This window comes from Meles meles, chromosome 18 (assembly GCF_922984935.1).
Source record: "Meles meles chromosome 18, mMelMel3.1 paternal haplotype, whole genome shotgun sequence".
In the NCBI taxonomy this organism is placed as follows: Eukaryota; Metazoa; Chordata; class Mammalia; order Carnivora; family Mustelidae; genus Meles; species Meles meles.
The window spans coordinates 44,823,000-44,832,492 of record NC_060083.1 but is presented as its reverse complement, the minus strand read 5'-3'; the positions used below and the strand labels follow the sequence as shown (position 1 = coordinate 44,832,492).

The following is a 9,493-nucleotide window of genomic DNA, read 5'->3' as shown; positions in this document are numbered from 1 at the left end:
TGGCAACGGCGCGCTGTCCGGGAAACCCGAAGGACCTGATGGGCGGGGCTCTACGTCAAACAGTTCTCCGTCACCGGGGGCGGGCCTTCCCAGGGGATTTAATTCGGGCCAATAATTTTTTATTGAGCGCCTACTGTGAATCAGACGCAGAATGCACTGAGCTTTGGAGAAACAGATGAATGAAACCAGAGACAAGTCATTCAGTGTTCATCTAGTGTGGCCCTTGTCCTGGTTCCCCGCCGGTGGGTCGTCTCTTCCTAATCTGTCCGTTTCTGGAGACGCTGCGATGTGAAGGGCTGTCGGGATTATGCTCTTCCAGAGTCTCTCCGGAGTGCAGATCCCTTGGCTGTAGGGCCATGTTCCCCCTTCCTCTACAGCCTTCCCCGACCATATAAGGAGAGCCAGCTGCTGGGAGCGTCCCCAGGATCTAAAGATAGCAGTCCCTGGCTCAGAGTCCAAGCGCCACTGGGTATCGGGGAGCCGCCATGGCAAGGTGAGTGTTAACTTTTCCTTGGAAATTCCTTGTCCCACATTTTCTGGGCGCTCTGGGTCTTGCGAGGTCCCATGGAAACTCCACATTTCACGTCTCTGTAATTTTGGGGCTTAGGAATGTTCTCCATAACCCTCTCCCTCACAACTCTGGCAGTCTGGATTCTCCCCAAGTTCACCCTCACTCCACACGTTCCCCCCTCCCAACTCCCATCACTCCCCTTTCACCCCCTTCCGTCTCATTTAGCTCCACTATGACAGGGCCGTAGCATAAAACGTCCCTAAATTTTCCCTTCCTTCCGCCTTTCCCAAATGCCCTCAGTCTTCCCTCTCCCACTCCTATGAAGCCCCACCGCAACTCCTCTGCAGGCAGCATGCCCGGACGCTGTGGTACGACAGGCCCAAGTACGTGTTCATGGAGTTTTGTGTTGAGGACAGCACCGATGTCCATGTGCTCATCGAAGACCACCGCATTGTGTTCAGGTAACGGCCCTCCTCTCTGAAGGTCCTGGTTTCCAGGAACCTGTCCCTTCACCTGATGCCCCCACACTCAGCCTCCCGCATTGCCTCAGCTCCACTGTCTCCTCAGCTGCAAGAATGCCGATGGAGTGGAGTTGTACAATGAGATTGAATTCTATGCTAAGGTGAACTCCAAGGTAATTGTGGGGTGGGACAGTCATGTCTGGGTGGAAAGACTGCCTGGAAAATTGGGAGATTCATTCTAAACCTCACATCCTATGAATGAGGCTCTCTTATCTGGCAGGACTCCCAGGATAAGCGCTCTGGTCGTTCCATTACTTGCTTTGTGAGGAAATGGAAGGAGAAGGTGGCCTGGCCCCGACTCACCAAGGAGGATATCAAGGTAGGTGTGTGGGGAATGGCCCGCTCTCTCTCCTGTGCTATCTCTGTACCAGGGAACATAAGTCAGGGAATCACCCTTGGCTCCTTTCCCACCAACATATTCAATCGCTCAAAAGTCCCATTTGACTTCGTAAATATTTCTTGAGCTTTTACTTCATCTTTTCCTAATTCAGGCCTCGTCCATCACTGGGTGAGGCTCAGGGCATATTTTCAGCCCCGCCCTCAATCCATCCTTCACATTGCTCCCAGCATGGTCTAAAACATCCACTGGACCCTGTTACTCTTCCACCTAAGACCCTCCAGTGACTTCTTCCCCACTAAAAGTTGAAAATCGGCTATCTCCTGACTGATCTGGCTCTCAAATTTGTTTTCGTAGTCTTCACAGTATTTACAAATTATGTTGATTGGTGATTGACATTAAGTTTTGATTAGTTGCTGACCTATAAAAATGTGGCGATTTCATGTAAAAGTCCAGATTATCAGCTTTTTTTTAGAAAATGGAGATCCTGATCACACTGGTCTAAATTCCCAAATGCCAGGGGTGCCTAGCTGGCTCAGTCGGTAGAACACGTGGCTCTTGATCTCAGGGCTGTGAGTTTCAAGCCCCACGTGTAGAGATTACTTAAAAAAATAAATAAATTCTGGGGGCGCCTGGGTGGCTCAGTGGGTTAAGCCTCGGCCTTCGCCTCAGGCCATGATCTCAAGGTCCTGGGATTGAGCCCCGCATCGGGCTCTCTGCTCAGCAGGGAGCCTGCTTCCCCCTCTCTCTCTGCCTGCCTCTCTGCCTACTTGTGATCTCTGTCTGTCAAATAAATAAATAAATCTTAAAAAAATAAATTAAAAAAATAAATTCTCAAATGACTTGAGATGGAGCTTTAAATGGAGCATGCGCACCACGGCACTTTAATCCTTTTCATTAGTTCCCTAACTCTTTCAGGCATTTGATCTTTGGGTTGAAATCCAAACACTATAGCATGACATACAAGCTCATGACCTGGCTACTCTTCCCTTCTGTAGCATTATATCCCATTAGCCGTTGCCTTAAACTTCACATTCCAGCCGTGGCAAATGGCCTGGAGCTCTTTGGCCACACACCAGGCTATTTCTCACTAATTTACCTTTGCTCAAGCTGTGTCTTCTTCCTGGAAAGCCTCCATCGTCAGTACCTGTGCCCACCCAACCCTTGCTCATCCTTTGAGTCTCCGCTACTCTAAGAAGCCTGGGTTCCTATAGCTCCTGTCTGGGTTTCCACAGTATCCCCTGTGTAAGCCCCCACCACACTTTCCACACCGTATTATAATGATTTATTTAGATTTCTCTTCCCCACTTGCTTCGTGATGGCTGGGGCTATATATCAAAAACATTTGAATAATCCCGATGCCCAGCTCAGAGTCTGGCACATAGTGTGTGTTCAATAAGTAGCTGTTAAATTAATGAGGAAATAACTTCCTATCTAAGTGCAGGAACTTGGAACGCAGGTCTCCAAGGGTTTTCTCCTGACTCCAGGCAATGCAGCTTGCTTGTCTTGCTTGGTTGACTCCTAGATACTTTATGACCCAATTATCTTTCCAGATGTATTACTTATCTCTTTAGTCACTCGGCTTCTGGAGGGTGGAATTTCTATGCTTTTCTGTCCCCTACAATGCCTGGCCTTGTGCGAAGGACTTAGTAGGTTCTTGGCAAATCTTTGTGGATGATGACGACGACCGCATTCTAGAGAGGGATTAGTCCAGAGGTGCTTTGGGGAAGACAGCGCCCCCGCCTTGACCTTCTTTGCCCCACGCATGCCCCATGCGCATGGCTGTGCTCTTCCCCCTACTTCTGCACTTCCCCTATGACGCTCTGCGCTTTCCTCTTGCAGCCAGTGTGGTTGTCGGTGGACTTTGATAACTGGAGGGACTGGGAAGGGGATGAAGAGGTGGAGCTGGCTCAGGTGGAGCATTACGCAGAGGTAATACCGTTTCCTGCCCCTCCTGCTCCTTCTCTGCGTCTCCCTGGACCAATTTCTCTGGAGGACTGTCATCAGGGCTAGACAGACTTACACGAACTCCCCTCATTGGTGCTCACATTCTTTACATGTTCTGGGCAATGTTTATTCGGTAGGATGAGAGAAATGAGTACTAGTGAGACCACATATATGCGTTCCCTCACTAGTTACAGAATTTGGAGAAAGTTTGACAAAACCTTTCCCAACTCTTCTGTAACTCTTTTCTCTCTTCTGTTTTCTCTCTCTGTGTGTCTTTTCTGAGCTGCACAACTTCATGGGAAGCTCAGACTAGGCAGTATAAAAATTCACATCATAAAACAAATTACTAGTTTCCCATTAAGTTGCACCCTGCCATACATTATTTGGTTTTAGAATTTCAGCTACTGTTTATTCAAGTTGCAGAAACACTGACAGACCCTAATGCGGATTAGTAAGAGGATGCTCTGTGTGTGTCGATTTCCTTTTATTTTTATTTTTTTAAAGATTTTATTTATTTATTTGACAAACAGCAATCACAAATAGACAGAGATGCAGACAGAGAGAGAGAGGGGGAAGCAGGCTCCCTGTTGAGCAGAGAGCCCAACGATGATGTGGGGCTTGATCCCAGGACCCCAGGATCATGACCCGAGCCAAAGGCAGAGGCTTTAACCCACTGAGCCACCAAGTGCCCCTCGATTTCCTTTTAAAAAAGGGATCGGGGTGCCTGGCTGGCTCAGTTGGTGCAACATATATCAGCTCTTGATCTCAGGACTGTGAGTTCGAGCCTCACATCAGGTGTTACTTAAAAACAAAATGTTAGGGGTGCCTGAGTGGCTCAGAGGGTTGAGCCTCTGCCTTCAGCTCAGGTCATGATCTCAGGTCCTGGGTCCTGGGATTGAGCCCCTCATCTGGCTCTCTGCTCAGCAGGGAGGCTGCTTCCCCCCCACCCCCCCCGCTTGCCTCTCTGCCTACTTGTGGTCTCTGTCAAATAAATAAATAAAATCTTTAAAAAATACAATAAGATGTTAAATAAAAATAAAAGCAAATGAAAAGGGGATCTATTTACTTTTCTCCAATTTGTTCTGGTGATGTGTTAGGGGCTGTAAAGATGGGGCAGTTTTTTGGCTGGGACCATTCTCCTTCGGCCCGTCAATATACAGGTTGCTCTCCCCCTGCCCTTCTTTTCTCTCATAATTGCTTTCCTCTTTCCACTAGCTTTTGAAGAAAGTCAGCACCAAGAGACCTCCCCCTGGCATGGATGACCTGGATGTAAGTAAAGCCTGCCTCTCAACCCTTCAGTTTCCTTTTAGCGCTAAAAAATGAGATACTAGAAAGCTCTTGTCCTATCCTCTAGCACACAGTAGTTCTCAGTGCATGGCAGCCAAATTTGAATTTGACACAGGAGGTTGAATGTTCTTCACCAGGCTGTAGAACACCCCAACAAAGCAAGACCCTCCACCCTCCCGTCTCCCTTTTTCTTCTCTATCCTAGAGCCGACCTGGCCCCCTGGACTGTCTTTACAGCTGTTGGGAGCAGTGGCATGAATTGGAATTCTGAAACCAAATGATGCTTGACACAGCATTGTTTACTGAGCACCCGGGGTTGATTTTATTTTCCAAAGTATAAACCCTTCCCTGTTAGCCTGCCAGGAAGTTGTGTGATCTAGAAAATCACAAAAGGAAACTTAGAGAGCAGGAAGGAGTGAGAAGAGTTGATGAACACAAATGCTCATGCTTTGCAGATTCTACAGGTGCTTTTGTCTTTTTTTTTCTTTCCCTAGGATGATTCTGACAGTGCTGATGCGACAAGTAATTAACTTCTCTGCGGCAGAGCTGGGAAGGAAGCTGGGGCGTCTTCCTTTTTTAAAAAATTTATTTGACAGAGAATGCATGTGAGTGATCAGGGGAAGGAGCAGAGGGAGAAGGAGAGAGAATTTCAACAGACTCCCCGCTGAGCACAGAGCCTGATGTGGGTCTCAATCCCAGGACTCTGAGATCATGACCTAAGCTGAAATCAAGAGTCGGCTACTTTACTGACTGAGCCACCCAGGCACCCCTTTTGTGAAGCTCTTTTTAAGGGTCCTCTTCATGTATTATTTCTTCTTCCTAGGCACCTGAGTATGGCTGCATCAGATGGCAGGATAGGAGAGGAGTAGGCTGTTGGGGCTCCTGACTTTCTACCAATTACCTGTAATCTTTGTGTTTGGACCAGTCATCAGGTCTCTGTTGAGTATTGGAGCACGTGTATATACTTGGTAGAGCAAAAGCCAAAGAAGTAGCAGATAGATTATAATAAATCTGTAGGAACTGTTCTCTGTCTCTTTTCTTCTTGCACTTGTTCCATCTGGAGGCAGACCTCTTCTACCTCTATTGTTCCTCTCAAGGGGAGGGATGGTGTCACAGATCCTGGTCCTCATTGTAGAGACTGGAAGCAGAAAGATGTTGGGAGCAGGCTTGTAACCAAACTGGGGAACTCTCCCATGCCCAGGTCAGTGCTCCTGTTTCTCAGATCATAACCAGCCTTTGCTATATTGCTACCCCTAGAACCATGTGTCTACTGCCACCCCTAGAACTAGCCAGAAACCTGCCTCAGCTTTCTGCACACTCCAGAAATTTCTTTATACTTTCAAAGCTAATTGTTACATTAGTTAATGCCTATATTTGTCTACTCTTCTACTCATCAGCTACCTCATTCATCCATAAACATTTTTTGAGTGCATAATGTGTTCTTAAAAAAATGCCATACCCAGACTTTGCCCTTGAACTCATAGTAAAGTACTAAGATTGATTGAAAAAAATTGAACTTTATAGGGTTTATATTGCTAATATATAGACATAGTTTAACAATTAAAATAGTATAGAAGGGTATAAAATTTATTAAAGATTTTAAAAAAGATTTTATTTATTTATTTGAGAGAGAGAGAGCCAGCGAGCTCACACGAATGGGGTGGAGGGGCAGAGGGAGAGGAAGAGGCAGATTCCCTGCTGAGCAGGGAGCCTGACATGGGACTTAATCTCAGGACCCCAAGATCATGACCCAAGTGGAACCGACTCAGGCCAACCGACTGAGCCTTCCACTTCAGAGCCTGGGTGCCCTGAAGGGTATAAAATTTAAAGTAGAATTTGTACTCCCTCAATAGGGGTAGCCACTTTTTTTTTTTTTAAGATTTTATTTATTTGAGAGAGAGAGAAACTGAGAGAGACAGAGCATGGGGCAGGGCAGGGGGAGAGGGACAAGCAGACTCCCCGCTGAGCAAGGACACCCCCGCCCCCCAACATGGGGCTCGATCCCAGGATTTTGGGATCATGACCTGAGCCAAAGGCAGACGTCTAAGCAATTGAGGCACCCAGGTGTCCCACTGTAACCAGTGTTAACAGTTTCTAATTATTTTGTTTTATTTTTTTAAGATTTTATTTATTTATTTGACAGACAGAGATCACAAGTAGGCAGAGAGGCAGGTAGAGAGGTGGGGGGAAGCAGGCTCCCCATTGAGCAGAGAGCCCACTGTGGGACTTGATCCCAGGGCCCTGATCATGACCTGACCTGAAGGCAGAGGCTTAACCCACTGAGCCACCCAGGCACCCTGCAATTTTTAGATTTTTTTTTTTAAGAGTTTATTTAAGAGAAAGCATAAGCAGGAGCAGGGGCAGAGGGAGAGGGAGAAGCAGGGTCCCCACTGAGCAGAGAGTCTGATGTGGGGCTTGATCCCTAGACCCTCAGATCATGACCTTAGCCGAAGGCAGATGCCTAACTGCCTGAGCCATGCAGGTGCCCCTCTCTGATAAAGTTCCACGTCTATATATGTATATACATCGTACACATAAGTTCCATTAATACTTACAGCTTATATAATTGTATTGTGTCATATAGTTATCTAATATGTAGATCAATATATAACACATATGAATCAAACATATACAGTTTTGTATTTTACTTAAAGTATCATATATATTAAAATTTAATAGACATATAAGCCAAAGCAGTGTGTCTACATAATTAGAATCATACTATGCAGATCTATCTTGAGCCCTGCTTTTTGTACTTAATATATATTGGGACTCTTTCCAAATTAGTACATACAGATCTACCTCTTTTTCATGGCTACATGGTATTCAATTGAGTATATTGTCCATAATTTAGCTGATTCCTTATTGGGGGACATTTAAGTTGTTGTTGGTCTTTTTCAGTTTTCAAATAATGCTGTAATGAATGTTTAAAAATAAATATCTTTACATATCTGGAGATAATATCTGTAAAGTAGATTTCTAGAAGTGGAATTGCCAGGTCAAAGAGTAGATACATTTTTTTTTTAAAGATTTTATTTATTTATTTATTTGACAGACAGAGATCACAAATAGGCAGGGAGGCAGGCAGAGAGAGAGGGGGAAGCAGGCTCCCCGCTGAGCAGAGAGCCCGATACGGGGCTCGATCCCAGGACCCTGATATCATGACCTGAGCCAAAGGCAGAGGCTTTAACCCACTGAGCCACCCAGGCGCCCAAGAGTAGATATATTTAGGGGCGCCTGGGTGGCTCAGTGGGTTAAAGCCTCTGCCTTCGGCTCAGATCATGATCCCAGGATCCTGGGGTTGAGCCCCGCGTCGGGCTCTCTGCTCAGCAGGGAACCTGCTTCCTCCTCTCTCTCTGCCTGCCTCTCTGCCTACTTATGATCTCTGTCTGTCAAATGAATAAATAAAATCTTAAAAAAAAAAGAAATCTTAATACAAAAAAAGAGTAGATATATTTAAACATTTTGATAGCTGTTGCCAAGTTGCTCTTAGATGAAACTGAACATCTTCCTGCTCCCACCAACAATGTGCTGCATTCTCCAAAACCTTTTAGATATTTGTGAAGGTAAAAAGGTATACCTGATTTAATGTACTTTTATTAATTATAAGGTGTTCATTTTTTTATAGATCTTTTTTTTTTAAATATTTTATTTATTTATTTGACAGAGAGAGGTCACAGTAGGCAGAGAGGCAGGCAGAGAGAGAGGGAGAAACAGGCTCCCCACTGAGCAGAGAGCCCGATGCGGGGCTTGATCCCAGGACCCTGAGATCATGACCTGAGCCGAAGGCAGAGGCTTAAACCGCTGATCCACCCAGGCACCCCAAGGTGTTCATTTTTATTTTTATTAGTAATTGGTATTTCTTTTAAGTTGCCCTGTCTATATGTTTGCCCATTTTACTGTTGACATTAAAAAATCTGATAATATAAAGTTATATTTGTAGCATGCTTTACAATTTACTAAGTCTATATATTATCTCATTAAAATTTTTTGAACCTCAAATCAACCTCATAATTAGGTCTTTTCTTCATAGGTGATTGAACAGGTCATAATAAGTGGCAGAATTGGGACTTGAGCTTGTATAGCCTGTGTCCCTCCTCTTACCCACAATTCTGAAAACCAAAAAGTTCTGAAAACCCACTTAAAAAAAAAAAAAACTGACAGCAAAACTCATTTGGGTGGCTCAGTGGGTTAAAGCCTCTGCCTTTCGCTCAGGTCATGATCCCAGGGTCCTGGGATCCAGCCCCGCATCGGGCTCTCTGCTTGGCAGGGAGCCTGCTTCCTCCTCTCTCTCTCTCTCTGCCTGCCTTTCTCCGTACTTGTGATCTCTGTCTGTCAAATAAATAAATAAACATACATAACAGATGGGGTATGCTCGGCATTACTGCCTAAAATCCTAAAAGTCCTAAATTTTGAAACATCTGGAGTCTTCAGACTTTATTATTAGCTGATTCAAGAGAGCAGGAAGTTAATTTTAACATCTAATCCGTTTAACGTTTTAAGGTACTGATTACAGTTCGTAACTTGCCTTTCTTATCTACACTCTCCAGTTAGGTAGCACTAGTGACCTGTAGTTACTGAGTGCATGTGATTATTGAGCACTGAGATGTGGCTACGGCATGCTGAGATGTGCTTTAAATGCAAAATACACATCAGCTTTCGAAAATTTTGTGCGGAAAAAATCTCACTCATCTTTGCATTCTTTATTACACATTGACATAATATTCTGGATCTGCTGCTTTCAATATAACATTAGCATATGGGGCTTGCACTAATTTCTATTGGGCAGCCCTGCCGTCTATCCAAATAGGTACCATCCAGCCGAGAATGCACAGGGCCAAACTGCTTTGACAAGTTCAGGTCGCGGGTAGTTTTGTTTTATTTTGTCTTC

The 9,493-nt window shown here is 45.1% G+C and overlaps 1 protein-coding gene across 1 annotated transcript; it reads left to right on the top strand.

Annotated features, from left to right (window-relative positions):
• Window positions 1-22: 22 nt before the first annotated feature.
• On the top strand, window positions 23-5,627 carry PTGES3L (prostaglandin E synthase 3 like). The gene is made up of 8 exons (XM_045985087.1): window positions 23-242; window positions 378-493; window positions 812-972; window positions 1,079-1,145; window positions 1,253-1,351; window positions 3,212-3,301; window positions 4,532-4,585; window positions 5,097-5,627. The coding sequence occupies exons 1-8, from the start codon at window positions 176-178 to the stop codon at window positions 5,130-5,132; spliced, it is 690 nt and encodes a 229-aa protein (XP_045841043.1). The 5' UTR covers window positions 23-175; the 3' UTR covers window positions 5,133-5,627.
• Window positions 5,628-9,493: the final 3,866 nt, after the last annotated feature.

What these genes read in the sequence shown, in the direction of transcription:
- PTGES3L (XM_045985087.1), top strand. Translation starts at nt 176, where the DNA reads ATGAATGAAACCAGAGACAAGTCATTCAGTGTTCATCTAGTGTGGCCC. An exon ending in CTTGTCCTGGTTCCCCGCCG is followed by an intron (nt 243 to 377) that starts GTGGGTCGTCTC and finishes CTTCCTCTACAG; the next exon opens with CCTTCCCCGACCATATAAGG. An exon ending in CTGGCATGGATGACCTGGAT is followed by an intron (nt 4,586 to 5,096) that starts GTAAGTAAAGCC and finishes TTCTTTCCCTAG; the next exon opens with GATGATTCTGACAGTGCTGA.